The sequence below is a fragment of the Hippopotamus amphibius genome, chromosome 14 (assembly GCF_030028045.1).
Source record: "Hippopotamus amphibius kiboko isolate mHipAmp2 chromosome 14, mHipAmp2.hap2, whole genome shotgun sequence".
In the NCBI taxonomy this organism is placed as follows: Eukaryota; Metazoa; Chordata; class Mammalia; order Artiodactyla; family Hippopotamidae; genus Hippopotamus; species Hippopotamus amphibius.
This window is the reverse complement of record NC_080199.1, coordinates 74,917,396-74,935,695: the sequence shown is the minus strand read 5'-3', so window position 1 is coordinate 74,935,695 and position 18,300 is coordinate 74,917,396. Positions and strand designations below refer to the sequence as shown.

Below are 18,300 nucleotides of genomic sequence, written 5' to 3'. Positions count from 1 at the left end.
GCCAAACTCGTTTTGGGAGGAGCTTCTCCTCTGAGCCGGAAAATGAGCAACAGTGAGAATAGATTAAGATGATATGAGAGACAACTGTTACTTTGTAATGAGTCCTTTAATGTTTCACATAACTCTTTGTGGTACAATCATTCCTTGTGCTTTTAAATTTGGAGATCCGAGAGAAAACAGCCTTTTTGTTGCAGTGCTCACCTCTAATGGTCACTTCTTTCTTCTGGAGGATTTCTTCCCCTGTGTACATGTTCCTGGCTCGGCAGGCATAGGTGCCCGAGTCTTCCAGGGAAACGTTCTTGATGAGGAGGGTAAGCGTCACGGAGTAGTCCTTCGTGATGGCCGCTTTGTGTTTGCTGATGCTGTGCTGCACGGTCCGGTTACTCACTGTCCGCAGCAAAATCCAGGTGATGTCTCTGTATAAGAACTTGTTAACTGTGCAAGACAGTTTCAGGTCCTCTCCTTCCGTAGGCATTTTTTCCAAGTTCACGTGAAATCCATTGGGCACGTCTGGAAAATAAGAACAAAGGACTTGAGTGCGTAGGAAAAGGCAGTGTCTCTTCCTGAGACCGTATCTCACCACGAGATAGTCAAGGATCTTAAGGATTGTCCCTACACAAATTCTCTCAGCGTCAGCATTAAAAGGATGGTGTTTATCCTTTTTGGCGGGGAGGGAGGAGTGGGAACTGGTCAGACATGGCAGGTAGGAACCCACTCAGTTCTTTCTATCAGAAGCAAGGCAGGAATCAGAAGCAAGGCAGGAAGTGCAAAATAGGATGTTATTAGGAGGCTACATTTATCTTTGAAAGTGCTCTTCAAAGTGGAATGGTTTTTTTTTTGTTTTTGTTTTTGTTTTTTTTTTTACAACTTGGGGTGATAACCCATTGCTTTACCATGTTCAGAACTCCTGGTAAGTAGGCAAAATAGTGAAGGAATCTAAGAGGAGTTTGTACTAGAAACCACAGGTGCTTTGATATCCAAACTTATTTAATTAAACTGTGAACAGGTGAGAACAGGAAGTCCCAGGTCTGTGCTAGGAGACCCCACTCAACACTTGAATCCTAAACTTTGGACCAACGGCATCCTCCTCTTGCTGCTTGCCCGTCACTTCCCCTACTCTTTGCTGGCACTGAAGGGCAGAGAGGAGGCAGCTTCCTCGCTCAGGTCCCCTTTTATGGTGATTGTTCTACTTAGACATAAAAAGAGCAAGATTTCTTCTGAAAATGCTGAAAACTAATCTGAAGTTTCTAGATTCGAAAGTGGGGGTGAAAGGTTTCTAAATCACATTTGCTCTCAGAAAACATATTCAACATTTTCCTAAAGGGACTGTATCATTAAAAGTCATTTTCTCCAATGTCATCCCCTGGTAACCTTCACTTTCATCTTCTCAGTGCCTCTAGCCGCACCTCACAACCTCTCCTCCTCAATTTTCTTAACCTGGACCATCATTTGGCTTCTGCACTGAGAGTTCCCTAGTCTCCTTTTGGACCATTTCACCACATGATTTTAGAAAATCATTGGTTACTGGCTCTGAACTGGCCCGCTCTCAGAACCCTCCCCATCTCTTGTTACTAGTGGCATATCTATACTTGAGCAAAGAATTGGGGCCAACATTTCACAAAGAACTTTGAAGATGAAAAGCGCTATGTTATGCTATTATTATTATTATCCTTTGCACACAAAGCTATAAAGAAACCTTTAAACCTTAAGGGGACAATAGTCCAAAATTAGATATCATATCAACTCTTTCCTAAATCTCACTTTGCTTGTTTTTTCTGATTTTTCTGGGCTTTGGGTGTGTTATAAAGTGTCACGTCTGAAGAAATGCCAAAGTATTCATCTGAAACCTGGGAGCGGGGGTAGCAGTGGTTTAAGAAGCTGTCAATGACTGGAGCGAGAGGAGGCCAGTGGAGGTTTTCCTGCTTTTAAAAATGAAAATCTAGGAATGTGCCAGAAGGTGCAGAAGCAGCTGACTGTCGTTTTTTTAACATAACAATAAGGTGTCAGAAATAGCCCCTCTAATTCAGCAAGTTTTTATATCTGGGACGCTTTCCAAGCATGAGGAGTGAAGCATCAGCCAGTAACTTTTACACAGATCCTAGGACAGAAGTCTTGTGCACTGGTTGCGATCAAATCATTTCTTAAAAGACCCTCAGCTTCCATTTACGAAGGCTCGCCCTGGTGGTTAGAACCCAAGCGGACCCAAGTAACACCATCGAGATCATGTAGAGAGTTTCTATTTACTTTAGTGATTTGAAACTTCCTGTGGAAATAGCTCACAGGTTTCCTGATGGAAGATTTTGTTTATCTTTGCCAAGCACCACCAGGAATCTCAAAATAAAATGCATTTAGTGACATTGGGAAACCAGGGAGATAAGGCAGTGCTGTTCCTGTTTCACCCTCAGTAATTGCTAACACAGCCACAGCCACGCTGAGTGCCAGCAAAACAGCAAGAACACACACATAGGAAAAGAAAGGAACCGAATCCGTTTCCAGGTCTGTTTCTCATATGGGGACACTGTTAGGAGGCTTATTTGGTTTACGTTGTCAGATGGCGCTTAGAAATGATTTCTCAGTGTAGCCCCTCTGCTATTCTTTTTGGATCCATGGAAGATGATAAATAAGATGTCCTAAACTAGTTAATGAATCCAGAGGGATGTTCCCCCTTAATCCACATTGATTTTTTTTTTTTTTTTTTTTTTTTTAGCCTGAGTACAAAAACAGACCTAGGAAAGCACTGCCTTCTAACTCTCAAAGTGAAAACAAGAAATCTTCCCACACTTGAGGATCTGTTGCGGAGTCAGTCTGACCCACGATCACATCCACGGCATCTTAGGAGATGCCGTGGAAAAGAGGCCACCCTTGCTCAGGAGAGACAGTCCACCCAGGGTTAGATGAAAGAGTAATGTGTTTACAACGGTGCAGGTTTGGGGGTGGATGTTTTTAACTTGATTGGGTCAAGCGTGTGAGTTAAGTTCATGAAAAAGACAAGCACAGAGAGTAAAAGGATGAAAGTTATCTCCTTTGCCAGGTGGAAATAAGGCTTTTCCTCAGCCGGAGAACAGAAATAGCATTCTCTGAAAAGAAAGTGAGTGGTGGCTAGAAGTATAGTATCTATTTGCTCATAGTATCTATTTGCTCATTTCAAATAGATACTGTGGACAAGTGAATGGCAAAATTTGGAGTAGAGGCCGTGGAGGATGGTAACGGCCACAGAGAACCAGTCTGCATCAGTTCAGGTGGCAGCTCTGTTGTTACTGTATTTTAAGGAAGGGGTGACATGGTTGCAATGAGGATCAGTAAAGATCAAATCTAGATCTTTCAACTTCAAGCAGTTAAATTTTAGACAGCTCTCTTAAAGCATGACCTGCACTAGGTCAAGTATGAATGCTGAACAAATATACATTCATTTTGCAGAAAATAGTCATGTAAGGTGCAACATTCCTAAGAATATTTGGTCCTCTCATCTCTAGTGAGACTAAATCTCATGACAGAGATTTGAGTAAGAAAAAGAATAGTTTTCCAAGGGGGGAAAGCGGGGTGGGGGGTGGGGTGGGATGGATTGAGAGATTGGGATTGACATATACACCCTAATATGTATACAAGAGATAACGAATTTAACAATGTAAGAAAAAGAATAGTTTTAGAAATAATAAATGTAAGTAATCGATGATTACCCATCAAAACTAGAATTTTTCAAAATGGGGAGCAAAGAATTTAGAAGAATTATCTTCCTGGCAATGGGGACGTGATTGGATGAATTTGTGCCCAGTTTTAAGATTAAAGCTCTTAAATTTCTAGAGGAAAAATGTCGTGAGCTTCGAGTTAGGTGTGTTGGAATAGAATTCCCATCGCTCCTTTCTGTGGCAGGCCTCAGGATCTAGGAAGGGTTTCAAGCACTCCGTGGTTATGAACTGGGTAACGCGGTGGGAGGTGAAGGGGCACTTCTGTGTGAGTTCAGCAGGTGGCCAGCTCTATCAGCTGGGCCCCTTCAGCAGCGATGCTATGCACATACAGGCTGGAGCACTGAAGAACTTGGGGGGACAGGTGGGTCGGACGTTGGTGCTACAGTGAACACGGCATCGTTGAACCTTCCCGGAGACTCTGATCACCAAGGAAACGAGCAGGACGTGCCCTCGTCAGGGCATCCCCTCCAAGGACTGCCTTCAGACCCAGGCAAGAGGGCTTTCCATTCTGGCTGTACCCCTCCCCACAATGGAGAGAGTCTGGTGGGTCAAGAGGGCACGGCTGCCCAGAGCCTGCGCTCCCACTTCTTTATCTTTCACGGGGCTCCTGGGGTCCCAGAATTCCCTGTAAAGATGATCCCAAGTCAGCTTCCAGACTGTCTCAGGCCTCTTCCCCCTTTGCTTGGTCTGTCCTCAAGAGGTCAGACTGCGCGTCAGTCTGCACACCTCTAAGGCCCAAGGAGACTGGGGGAAGGGTGGGCAGAGTTTGGAGGTGTGCGCTGGGGAGACGATCCCCAGGGGTACAGGCCCCTGACCGCGGGCACAGAGTCAGCGGAAGGAGGAGCTGGGTGCGCCAGGTGGGCTCCTGCTGCCCCTCTGGGCACTGCCAGTCTGCTCTGTGCAGTCCCAGAATTCTAGATTTGTACCTGACCTTTCGCGTCATGAAAGTGTCTTTATCCACCAGAGGCTAAAACATATTTCACGGCTTGATCGTGTGATCTAGAACTTGTAAGTGGTTAGACGTATAGCTCGTGGGCCTCTGTTGGTCCTCTTGCCTTGATTCTGAAAACGCCAGGGCCAGACTGTCCTCCTTTTTCTAGCGATTCAAATTCTAACCCCCTCAGGACCCCCTCAAGTCCAGGACCTCCTCCTGCTTCCTTCTCAGAGGCTTAGAGCAACACTGCACAATACAGGCCACCTGTGGCTGCTGAGCCTTGGAAATAGGGCCGGTGTGACTGAACTGAATTTCATTCAATGAATTTTATTTCAATTCCAATTTTAAAAACCAAAGCAGTGTAATGTTTTAAAAAATACCGATGACACGTTAAAACGATATTTGGGATCTATTGGGTTAAATAAAATGAATTACGCTTTTCTCTTTTTACTTTATAAAAAAAATGATTACTAGAACATGTTAAATTACGTATGTGCCTTACATTATATCTTTATTGGTGGCACTGGCTTAGCACTGACAAATTCATCTGTCACATTACTTCTGCTCATTCCTTTTGATGCTGGGATATAGGTAACATTTCTTCTCTGTCCATAGTGTTCAAACTGTCTTCCTGGAACGACAGGGCCTCCTTGCTGTCTCTGAGTGCTCAACACAGCAGAACAGGAAGGGCTTAATCTTTTGAACTCTAAATCACAGAGACAGTGGCCGTGGACTTCGATGGTTAGGGTAGCTTGTTTCCCGCTAAATATAAAGGACAATATGAACCTTTGGACTTAATTAGTCTAAATCATCTGAGAGTGATTAGAGAATCAACGTGTGTGAAACTGCGCTCTGAATCCTTCTCTAAATAAAGGCCTTTTCCTACTTGGAACGAATGCAAAGATGATTTTATCTCCGCTCCTCAAGTATTGAGGGAATGGGGACCGACTTGGTTTTCAGAGGCTCTGCTTTTGCCTTTCCACCTCCCTAAACCCCATCCCCTCGTTTGGACGACGCGGGGCTGTCGTGCCGAATGGCTCTGACAGTCTCTTCTGGTGCTGACATACTGTGAGCACCTACCCGAGGATATCTCCCCTGGTACCGCTTCTCTGGGGGTCGACTCCCTTGCCGCAAGGCTCCCTGTGACCTGGCAACTCAACCTTCTCATGAAATCGGACGGACCTCTTTCTTTCTGGAGAACTCAAGGCAACGGCTACAGCCTGCCCCAGGCAGTGTGAAGTTTCCAGAGAGTTGGCCAACTGCCCAGGTTTCCTCAGAAAATTGGGGGCCTGTGGAGCCAGGCAATTGTTTTTATACTTTGAGCTGCTTATTTCCTTCCTGTACCCATGGAGGGACACAGGGAGTGCCACTTGTGTACCTTGGAAGTTTTAAGATTTGCAGACACCATCATATTTAAGGTTAAAAATTCTGAAATGCTACCAAAAAATAGCACATTCAAAATTGTCAACCAAGCCCCGTTTCAGATTTCTTTAGGAGAGCCTCATTTCCCAAAAAGTTGAAATTCACTTGTGAAACATTTGCCTTACAGCAGAAATTAACACAACATGGTAAATCAGCGATACTCCGATTAAAAAAAATGCTGTGAAACAATTTGCCTCTTGGGTTACAAAAATGTCATCGCAGGTATTATAATTGGTTTCCTTGACTGTAAATGAACAGCCACGGTAGGGCGTTCAAAAATGAACATGACAAGATTCCAGATTCACAATCCAGCCTAGGAAAGAGACGTACACAAATAGCTCTAAAAGAGAATTCAGGGAAATAACTCTTTAGGAGACCCAATAATGTTGTAGAACACTATTCCTGAGAGCAAGGATGAAGGTACTCAAAGTTGGACAATTCTATGGACTTTTTTTTTTTTTAAATAAAAATCACTCAAGTGCACTAAGAGCAAACAAGATTGGAAAAGAGGCTTGAGGTCACCAGGCTGTCTTCGTGAGTGTAGGACGTGTGGCTTACCTGTGACATAAAAGCTTATGTTTCTTTCCACAGTCCCGACTTTATTGGCAGCCATGCAAGTGTAGATTCCAGAAATACTAGAGTCAGCCACAACCAAGGTGCTAGCCGTCTGCAAAAGAAAAGGCAACTTTAGCGACAGGACAAAGAACCACTGGGCCCCCCTGAGATACTTCTGAGGGGGATGTGATTCTGCTATTCCATTGCCTCAACAGAGACAGAATTGCACGCGTGGTGGTTACCAGAAGCTCTCCCCTTGCCGAGCCCCAGCAAGAATGGAAAACAACAGGAAAGCTGGTCCTCAGGAGACCGGGGGCTATGACATCCGACTCGTATGAGGGCTTCAGGCTTATTTATCTCGTGCTGCTGGCGTAACAATTACAGACCTGAAGCCCAGATGCGGGACGGCACGTCCTACCCTACGAGGTGGTCAGCGCCACGTCAACGAGAGGGGAGGTCCAGGCCTTCCCTTTTGTTTGGATGACCTGCGATGACGAACGCCACTTGGTAACAGGAGCCTTCTTTGCCATCTGGTCCTGTAACGGTGTGTTAAGTGAGCAAGGACAGAGGAGAAAGGCTGGTTGAACTATTTCTTTCCTGGAACCTGGCTCTGCAGCCCTGATGGTGCAGGAGGAGGGGCAGAAACTCCCTAAGACCCTTGGGTGTGTTTGTAACTGACTTAATTTCTAAGTCTGTCAATTCCTACTCTAGAAAATGAAGGTGTAAATCAGGAATTCTCATGGCAATGTTTTCACTAGGTTTTAGTGCTATTTGGCAAACGATCCCCTAAAGAGACACGAGGAGTGAAAACTATGGGAACTTGAAAGCACTTTCCCAACTGCGATGTCACAAAAAGTAGTCTCAAAAAAAAAAAAAACAACCCTCACAAATTTAATGTACCACAAATTTATACAGCTTAAAGAGTGGCACTGCTGTCTTCGTTTAAAGATAAAAATTAGTAGTATGAAATGAATTGTTGAAAACTTAAAAATTTAACCCGACCTTGCAAAAAAAGTAATGTATACTATACATGGGGGAGAAAAATGAAACAGCTAGTAAGTTTTTCATATTTAAAATTACAGAAAAGGTTGATCCAGTTACTTATAAAAGGTTGTAGCCTATCTCCTAGGGTACAAATAACTAGTCACAAGCTCTGACATTGTAGAGGCTGTGCTGATGTTTCCAGACTCACGGGGCGTCCTAGATGGGGTAGGATGAACCTGTCACAGGTTTAAGTGATACAGAGACTGAACTGTGACAGTGGACTTTCTAAGATAGTAACACAAATTCTGCAAAGGGTGCTAACATTTTTTTCTGAGTTGCTAAGTCTTGTGGTAGGCATTACTCATGTTCTCTTCCTTCCAATAAATTAAGGTATGTCTGTCTTTACAGATCAGGAAAACTAAAAAATATACTCCTAGTTTTTCTTAGCCAGCAACTTCATTGCTCCAAATTCTCGGTAATTTTCACTACGGTATGGTAAATACTTCATGATGATTCCTCTTCTGTTTGTGGGATCTGTTTAATCATATCTACCCATACATCCTCTGTGTATTATTGAAATTCTGGGAAATTAAAGCATCTGCAATTTGCGGTATTTTCATTCAATTTAGCAGATATTGATTATTTGTTAAGGCCTTGCCCAGATATTGTAAGGAATATGACACAACCCTTATTCTTAACCAGAAAGACTACTTCAAAGTAACAGGGAAGGATCTCCCTACTCGACGATCAAGTATATATTATACTCTCTTTTACGGAGAAACACTCTCATGAAGGCAAAAAACCAGTGGAAAGAGTAGGAGAGCGAGCTCAGGTCTCTTCCTCTCTTTTGATTATTAATCGTTATAAGAGGTGGGAAATAAAAAAAAAAAACTGTCTAGCTGTTTCTTTTTAATTATTGCACCCACTACTTCAGAGTCCGGGAGGAAAAAGTAGCTAGAAGAGAAGCTTGTCGGAGAGAGGTGGGAGGACAAGAGAGATCACCAAGGAAGACTCTGACTCCCGCAATGTTCTCAGGAGACAAGCTCAGACGCTTGGAAGCAGCGTGAGCAGAGTCAGAGGAGGAACAGGCACGGAGACCTCACGGCCGCTCCGCGGCTGGCCTCTCGGCTCAAGCACTGCTTTCCTTATGAAGTTAGGGCTCAAATGTTTATCCTGAGGGGCCTCAGCAGACCCTTATTTATTTATTTACCATATGATTTCACTTATATATGGAATCTAAGAAACAAAACAAATAAAATGAAATAGATACAGACTCATAGATACAGAGAAGAAGCTGCTAGCTGCCAGCGGGGCGGGGAGTGCAGCAAAAGAGGTGAAGGGAATTAAGAGGTACAAACTTAGTTATAAAAGAATGAAGTCATGGGGATCTAATATACAGCGCAGAGAACATCATAATATCCCATTAACTTTGTATGGACAGATGGTTACCAGACTTACTCTGATCAATTCATAAAGTACATAAATGTTGATCCACTATGCTGTACACCCGAAGTTAATATAATATTGTAGCTGACCTATACTTAAATTTTAGAAAGAAAAGAATATAAATCATCATATCAGCAGAGCCTCCTTTAGATTCTCAGACGTATTGCTGCTCAGTAAATAAGTGAACAACTCATCTCTGTGTGGCCTGAACATTTGAAACTATGAACGACGATTACCTGAATCTGAAAGTTGTATTTGGATTTCTATGGAAATTATTTTGATTTCACTGAACGCAGGGCAACTGAGAACCAGAAATGGGTTTCATGACAATGGCAAGTCAATTCAGATGTGCACCTCTGCATGTTCAAGGCCTGTGCAGGGAACCTGGGGATGGCTGTAGCCATTTTACAAGACTCCAAAAACAGCTCAGGATTTCTGTATAATCGGAGAAGAAACTGAGGTCCGTAGAAGTGAAATGAATTCAGGTCACATGATGAAACATGGAGATGACAGATGCATTTGAGTCTCTTATTTTGCCTGAGTGACCTCTTCTAAAACTGACACCTTACCCATAGTCAAGCCTGCCCCAGAACTCACCTCTCCAAGATTTCTAATCAAATTGAACTAGAAAATGACACTGATGGGAGTTTACATTGTTTCCTTGTTTCTGGGTACCTTTACGTAGCCCTTTGCTGTGTGCCTCGCAGTGTGTGAGGCACTAGCTCATTTAATCCTCCTGTAGCCCCACGACGTGGGTGTTGTATCTGTTGTACAGAAGAGGCAACCGAGGTTACAGAGGTTAAGTGATTCACTCAGATACGTAGCACCACAGACAGCCCTGAGCAGAAGTTATGTCCAGGTTTGTCTGACTCCAGTGTCTGTGCTCTTAATCTACACAAAACTGCTTCTTGCCTTAAAACTCTTTAAATTTAATAGCATAGATCTATTGGTAGAGTTCTGTCTACTCTTTGAATTGGGTTTTCCCTCAAGAATACCTCCTTTAATGAGCAGAGATGGGTCACTGCACATTCAATGCTACTATGTACAGAAATACTAGTTTCTTTTAGTAATTTATACAAGTTGCAAGCTATTTTCCCACTGTTATATGGTTTGAAAATATGATAATGGACAAGTTATAATTAGAGAACATTTTAAAATAAGATAGAACTTACAACTTGTGAGCAACTTTATTCAAAATGATCCGATTTCTAGAGGACTTTTATTTTTCTAGAGTATATTTTTAAGTTAAAAACTAAAACATTTTCATAAAAAATATGACACTTGAAGTATAAACTCTATAGAGTCAAAAAAGGAAGGTCAAGTGTGAGTTGGAGGTGAATGTAGTTTGACAGAAGAGAATGTCTCACAGGACAGGCGTCTCTTGGCTTAAGGGGACAAATCTGATCATTGGTGGTCATGACCAAATATCAGTACTGTTGTTTTAAGAGGGGAAAAAAAATGCAAATAACATAACAGTTGGAACTGCAAGTATCAACTTAATACTTGAAAAGAGAAAGTATTTCAAACTCCAGAAACTAAGTTGTAGCATGTGTTTGAAATTACCATCATATATTTTATAATGTACAGCAAAAAGAAATTCCCGAGGCTGTCTGCTTGCATCCATTCTAGAATTCGTTTCCATTTGCCACAGTTTTTTTTAGTTCTGAACCCACACTGTGGATGCCTCTCTATTTTCCCTGTGAGGACCTCAAGGATTAAGATATTAGAAACAGACCCTCCTCTGGGTCCATTCTCTGGGTTCTTTTGTATGCCCCAAGAATGCCGATGAATGCTGTCCTCAGGTACTGTAAGTTTGGAAGGTATTCATATGCCTTCCTTCCCTTTCGCTAAGCATTAGTGATTCACTGCTGGAATGTGGTTTGAACCTCGCGGAACAGAATGGATGGGATGATGTGTAATTCAGCGTAATTTCCAGCACCCGCTTTTAAAAAAATCTATATATGGAACAGTGATTTTAATCTTGGGATGTTTCTATTATAGTTTTCTTTGAAGTGTTTCGCAGAGAAAGAAAAGCAGATACGTAAAGGTCAGGGAAGAATCTAAAATGACCCTGGGGGGTGCACTTGAGTCAACTGATGGGAAAGTGGAATGTGAGGCATTAGACAAAATTGGGGACTGTGTGAGGAGCGGAGCCCAAGCTGTAATTCAGGATGAGGCATTCATGTTTTGGTCATGGACGTGTCTTTTACGGTACACACATTTCTCAGTGAAACCTCAAAACGATTTCAGTGGAAATGTTGCTAAGATGTTAAATGGGTCACGATCCTGCAGCCTCACGGAATTAATGCTGTAAAACGCATTTCCTGTGTGTTTTTTCCTAACGCAGGGTTCCTTCTACTTCCTGCTCCAACTCTACAAGTCAGCGGTCTGCCAACCCCACTGAAACAATACCAAATCTCCACGTTTGCCATTAGCATCTCCAATTGATGACTCACTTTTCACAAATCTGGGCCAAAACCTGGCCATAAGGAAACTGGGTTTTATTGTCTTGTGCACCCTTCCTTGGGTTAAACAAAACAAAGCACAACAGAGCGGGGAAGAAAGTCAGTCCTTGAAACCCAGCAGGTGTTCAAGTGGGATCGCACTCCACTGATGGCTGCAGCGGGGTCCCGGGCACGCTGGCTACATGACTGTGGGGACAAGCATCAGTCTGCTCGAAGCTGGGACTTCACATGTACGGGAAAGAAAAGCAGTTCTAATTGTAAAGGAAAGACCAGGGCAACGAATTCTCAGATAGCAAGACTTCCGTCTGTCACCTACAAGATGTTCTTCACACACAAAGATATATTAATAGATGGTAAAAGCAAAATTAGGAAATTCTTCTAAATTAGGACATGAAGTTAATAACAAAGATTAATTTGTTACAGCCACTAATAGGAAATATGTGTGTGTGTGTATATGTACACACTTTATTTAGGACTATTAGAATTTTTTTCAATGCAAACCATTGTTTCACAAACAGTCTTCACTGCATATGTTCAAAATCAATTTGGGGGATTACATTGGGGATATATGACAATTATCTTGATAACAGGCAAACGAGATAGCTCAGATGTTAGGAGCTCCATTTTTTTGGAGGCGAGAACTCAGGTTCAGAGAGGTGAACTGATTTGCACGTGGTTATACACACTAGAAAGGGCAGACATTAACCCATGGCTCCTGCCCACAGGTTGGATGGCCCAAGGGCCAACCATGTCTGGATGTCTCTGTTTAAGAACTTGGTATAACTACAGAATTACAAGACAATAAATTTGTTTCAAGCACGCATGGAAAAAAAGCAGGGAAGATTGTTTATCTCACCCAGGTTTTGTCACGGAGGCAGGTGGCTACCTTTTGGTTCAGGCTAATCAGAAACCTCACCTAGCTTTTTCATTTTCTATTTTCTAGCATATATTTTTTTTTGTGGATAGAATACCAAAACCAGACTAGAAGTTCTTTGGAATTAAGCTCATAAATTCATGTTTTAATATCCTGCAGTTGACAATATAACCACCTGATAGCGTCAGGGAGAGGCAAAATGAATCGACATAGTCAATGACATCTTGAAAGTTTCTAGTACTTCGTGGCAACTAACATACTTTCTACTCTGAGGCAGTTTCCTTTATTAAAAAAATGTAGTGTCACTCAAACTTTTGAGTTTACAGAATTTCCTCTTTTCTAAGTATTTCATTAAACTGCTCTCTCATCAATAGCTACACATCATGGAATGCTTTAAATAACAATTCATTTGTAGTCGAGAAAAAGACTACAGCTGCTGCAATGCTTAGAAAAACCTTTCCTGAATCCTTGACAAGTGCTTGATGATATTACCATGCAAGCCATCACCATCTTAGCTAACTTCTGTATTGGCCTAGTTGGCAGAACCCTGGGTTTGGGCAAAGGAAGACTTTGGTTTGAGTTTCTCATGTGCCAATTTTAGGCTGTGTGACTTTGAGTTAGTCATCTTATCACCTCAGATTTTCTTATCTTTAAAATGGAAAAAAGCACTCTGGGCTGCCAAAGAATGATGTTGACCTTGAGTGTACATTAAAAAGTTTTCCATAATGTAGAATTCAGATGCTGTTTGTTATTATGAAGTCCTATACAGAAAAATGATGCCATCTATTTTGTTGCCTTCAAATGCAAAGAATATAGCTGCCAGAGAGAAATAAGTATAACCACACTTAAGCAGATGACAACAGTATTAACAGACTGCTCCAAGTCAAGGTACGTGTGTAGACGTAGATATTCTAGCAAGGGGTGACTTGATATATTTTTCTCCTTTTTAAAGTATCACCACCCCTGTGCCTGATAACAGTAGACCTGGAAGCGTATTTTCCACTAATTCAACAGACAAAAAAGCCACCAGGTCTGAGGTCCACTGAGCTTCACCTGGTTCACAAGGTGTCAGCTAGTGCTGAGGCTAAGGGAGGTTAGGGAAGTGGAGCACGCATGTGCAAGAGCAGAAGCGATGCTTTCTAGACCCTGACTAGGTCGGGGAAACTTTCTTTTTAATTGAGGTATAATTGATAAATAACATGTTAGTTCACATGTACAACATAATGATTCAATATTTGTATATATGCAAAATGATCACTACAATAAATGTAGCTAACATCCATCACCATACACAGTTTTTTTTCCTTGTGATGAGAACTTTTAAGATCCATTCCCTTAGCAACTTTTAAGTACGCAATTCAGAAGCAGTACCTGTTGTCACAATGCTGTATATGACATCCCAGTGGCTTATTTGTTTATTATACAAATTGGAAGTTGGTACTTCTTGACCCCCTTTATCTATTTTGCCCACCCCCTACCTCCTGCCTCTGGCAACCACCAATCTATGGGCTTGTTTTCTTTGTTTACTTGTTTCAATTCACATCTGAGTGAGATCATATGGTATTTGTCTTTGTCTGACATTTCATTTAGCATAATGCCCTTAAGGTCTGTCCATGTTGTCACCAGTGGCAAGATGTCACTCTTCTTTTTATGGGTGAGTAGTACTCCACTGTGTATATATGCCACATTTTCTTTATCCATTCATCCCTCGATGGACATTTAGGTTGTTTCCTTATCTTGGCTGCTGTAAATAGCACTGCAGTGAACAAGCGGGTACATATATCTTTTGAGTTAGTGTTTTTGTCTTCTTCTCCTGTCTCCTTTCAGACAAGGACCCAAAAGTAGAATTGCTGAATCATATGGTAGTTATATTTTCCATTTTTTGAGGAACCCCCATACTGCTTTCCATAGTGGCTGTACCACTTACATTCCCATCAACAGTGCACAAGCGGTCCTGCACATCCTCGGCAACGTTTGTCATTTCCTGTCTTTTGGACAGTAGCCATTCTGACAGGTGTGAGGTGAGATCTCACTGTGGTTTTGATGTGTATGTCTTTGGTCAGGGAATCTGATACACTGTATGTGTTTGCATACCCCCACTTACAGCTTTGCCCATGCAAAAAACAGGGGAAAACAAGATATTTTGTGAAATGGAAACATTCAATTTCAGCCTAAAGTCTTGTACTAGCTTTCGCTTACTGACATCCCACTTTATGTATGTCAGGGATTCTCCATCCTGATTAGGCTAGGATCTCTCAGGGAGCTTTTATGGGCCCTGGGCTCCACGCTAAAGATTCACATGTAATAATAATTGGTAGGGTATACTACTATGCAACCAGGGTCGAGAACCACCCGTGTGGACCAGTTTGAGGTTCAAGAGGCATTTCTATTTCTTCCATTAGGACCAAAGACTCACTCCTTTGGGACTGGTGGTCAGTTGGGTATATACAGCAGTTTGAGTAGTCTCAGTGCCTCTCTCCATGAAGACGTACTGCCTTTCTTCTCTCTGAATTTTTGTTTGAGCATTTGAATTCCTTCTGGCTCTAATAAACCCAGAACTGGGGCTGAAGGTGTGTTTTTAGAATAAATATCCCAATGCTTATTTTGACAAACAGTACCTTATTCTTTCCTTCTATGACTGCCGTGCGCTGAGTGATGCTCTCAATTCTGTTTCCTACAGTGCTGTCAGGATCCAGGATAAAGGATTCTTCGTTATTGGAGCAAAAGTCATACCTATTTTTAAAAAAAGTAAGCCATCACTATGTTGCTTTGCAGCACGGCCCCGCCCATGGTGACAGGTGAAATGAAAACCATTAAACCCTCAAATAACAAAGTCACACATTTTCTTCATTTCCTTAGATTTTTTCCCCAATATCCATTCTCAAAACTTGAAAATAGCAGACAGATTTTGTCTGATCTGCAAAACACACACACACACACACACCTCACACCAGTGTATCTCCATACAAACTTCCTGTTCTAAATGTTAAATATTAAATAAAAATGCATAAATTCAAAAATCTAATATCTAGATTTTAATTAATCCCTAGTGGAGGAAATGTGCAAACACGGGGAAAAAAGAGGTTATGTTAATGAATGGAAACTGCAAGGAAATAACAGCATTTCACGTCTATAAAAGGCTGGCATTTAATGAGAGCATTCCATTATACAGCTAATTTTTTCCAGGGCTAATTAAGGGTATATGGAAACACATCATGGAGTAGTTATTAGATTCAGTGTGTTTCTTTTCAGGTTCTGGAGCATCATGGCAAAAGCTCTTTAACCTCTCAGGCCTCAAGTGTTTAATTACAAAATATGTGTGTTGAAGTGGTTTACGATCTTTTCTCCTTCTAAAAGTCCACAAAGTCTCTCTCATTATTTAAACTAGCTGGTGGAGTACCATTGTAAAGAGAGAGTCCAACCTGTATCTGAAAGGAAGCATGTTCTTTCAAACACCTGATTATCAGTAGGCGTCTGTCCATTTACTACCCAAATCATTGATGTAAATATCTACGGATCACTTATGTTTCTCCATCACTATTTCACTGACTTCTGCTCTGATCGCTATGATTTCTGTCCTTCTACTAACTTTGGGCTTTGTTTATTCCTCTTTCTCTAGTTGCTTTAGGTGTGAGGGTAGCTAGTTTATTTGAGATTTTTCTTGTTTCCTGAGGTAAGACTGTAATTGCTATAAACTTCCCTCTTAGAACTTCTTTGGCTGCGTCCCATAGGTTTTGGACTGTCGTGTTTTTGTTGTCATTTGGATCATTTGTTCTATCTCATGTATCGTAGGTTCTATATGAATAAAACCTCCAAACAAGCAAAAAGACACGTACGTCTACTCTGACCCGGGCCGGGCTGTGGTATTTCAACATGCCTTTCCCAAGCCAACACCCACAGAACTGTTGCCAGACCAACCCCCTGAGCATTTTGGGTTTTAGTGGAATCCTCTTTGCTCCCAAAGTTTCTACAACTGTCCTGAAGAAAGCCCAGGCTTCCGTGACTCAGTCAGGGCCATCCAAAGTGCATTCCCTGTCTGCCTTTTCAGCCTTACCCCTACAGACACCCTTCTCCCAGACAAACCGCAGTTGGGTTCAGGTACTTCAAAGAAGACCTGAGTCCTAGAGCTGCCCGGACTTCTCCGAGCTGTATGAGTTTTCTCCTCCGAAACATACACATAAAATTACATCTGCCCTGTTAATCTCACGGGATTCTACAAGTGTTCACTGCAGAGGTTTTGTAAACTGAAGACACCATAGAAAAGCGAGGAACTATTCTTCCTGTGGCTGGGGGTATACACACCTGATTCCTTCATCTTCACTCACCAGTTACTGGTGCCTAGACAGCCCCTCCCCACCGGCAACCCGATCTCCTCCAAGCAGCTTATTCTGACTGCTATGAACCCTCACAGGGCTTACGATCAGAGCCACTAAATGAGCCTCTAGCGTGACCACCTTGATTTGTGCTGCGATTCCTCTTTGCGTGTCCTGCCGCAGCAGGTAGTGAACTGCCCAGAGACTAGCTCTGTCCCACCACGTGTGATAAGCATGGGTGCTCAGGAAGTGGACACCGCAGGTGACTGGCGTTCTACCACTTAGGCCAAAATGAACACCGATTCCTTTAAAGCAGCCTTTTGAGATTTCAATATGGATTTTGGGGGACACGATGCAAATACACAAAGAGCTATTTTATGTGCCTCAAAAAAAACACCTGGCAGCCCAGGCAGGTTAGGAAACTAGTGCCTGCAGCCAGCTCGACACCTGTGCCACTCCCTGGTCACCTTACCAACTGATGCCGTTCGTTTCTGCATCTCTCTGCTGGATGCAGTCTTTCCTCCCACCTCCCAGCGTAAAGAGCGAGGACCTCGTAAGGCAGGGAAGTGGTTATGTTCATGATTACGTGCACTTTGGAACTTTTCATGGGCTCATCTTGTATTCCTTCCTTCTGGCTTAGAATCTGTGGTGAGCAGACGGCTGGCTGGGCCCTAATCTGTACATGGCTTGGGGAGATTCTGGAGATTGTCAAGCCAGGAGGGACTTTAAACCCCATTTCCAGAAAGAATGAGTGGTTGTTCTTAAGTCATGGCTGCCCTCGGCTACTTATGGGAGAAGAAAGTGAGAGGGTGAAATACGTGAGAGAAAAGGTGAGAGAGAAGGGACTGTGCTGATCAGAAAAAAAGTTCTGTAACGATTCCTCTCTGGTCCTCGAGCTGAGAAAGGACTCCAGCACGTGAAACTAGGGAGTCTTCTGGGGGTGGTCTCTCCTCCTGCGGCACAGGCTGCCCTGCAACGTCCCTCCACCCTAGAGCATTCACCACTTTCTAAGTTTGCATTCAGTGCTTCTGAGACCCCACTGGGTCAGCAGCTATCAGGGACATGGGCCACCTCTACATCATCCCTCTGTCTCCATAGTTACGCCAGGGCCAAGCATGTAACTGGCACGCCATAAAGATTTGTAAACATACAGGCATGAGGTACTGATGTGTGGTTTCGAGTAAGAGTTTTCATTGGTTTTAAATGTTTATTATTTTCAAACATATTGATGGGTAGAGCCATAGTGTCATAACCCTCCACGTACCCATCACCCAGACTTAATCATCACCAAGAGTTTGCCACATTTGCTTCCTTCCTCCCTTATTTCTTTTCACTTTTTCTTTTGAGAAATATTGTAAAGCAAATCCCAGATAACATGTCATCTTAGCCCCACATATTTTCATGCATGTCTAAATATTATGCATGTTTTGAATATAACAACGCCATTATCACATCTAACAGAATTAGCAATAATTCCACGGTGTTGTTTGTACCTGGCCATATATCGGGTTTCTTCAAATGTTTTTAAAATGTCTGTTTTTTACAGTTAGAGTATAAGATTTAAAACAAAAAAGAATTCATAAGGACGAACCATTCCTTAAGGGTTTTCTGCGATTTTGAC

The 18,300-nt window shown here is 42.4% G+C and overlaps 1 protein-coding gene across 3 annotated transcripts in view; it reads right to left on the bottom strand.

Moving 5' to 3' along the window:
- FLT1 (fms related receptor tyrosine kinase 1) overlaps positions 1-18,300 on the bottom strand; it is a 169,180-nt gene that overhangs the window by 71,786 nt on the left and 79,094 nt on the right. For all 3 annotated transcript variants that reach the window (XM_057707567.1, XM_057707569.1, XM_057707568.1), the window contains 3 exons: positions 14,985-15,099; positions 6,601-6,709; positions 202-510 (listed from right to left, as the gene is read on the bottom strand). In XM_057707567.1, the coding sequence (XP_057563550.1) occupies positions 202-510; positions 6,601-6,709; positions 14,985-15,099 (533 nt within the window). The remainder of the gene's footprint in view (positions 1-201; positions 511-6,600; positions 6,710-14,984; positions 15,100-18,300) is intronic.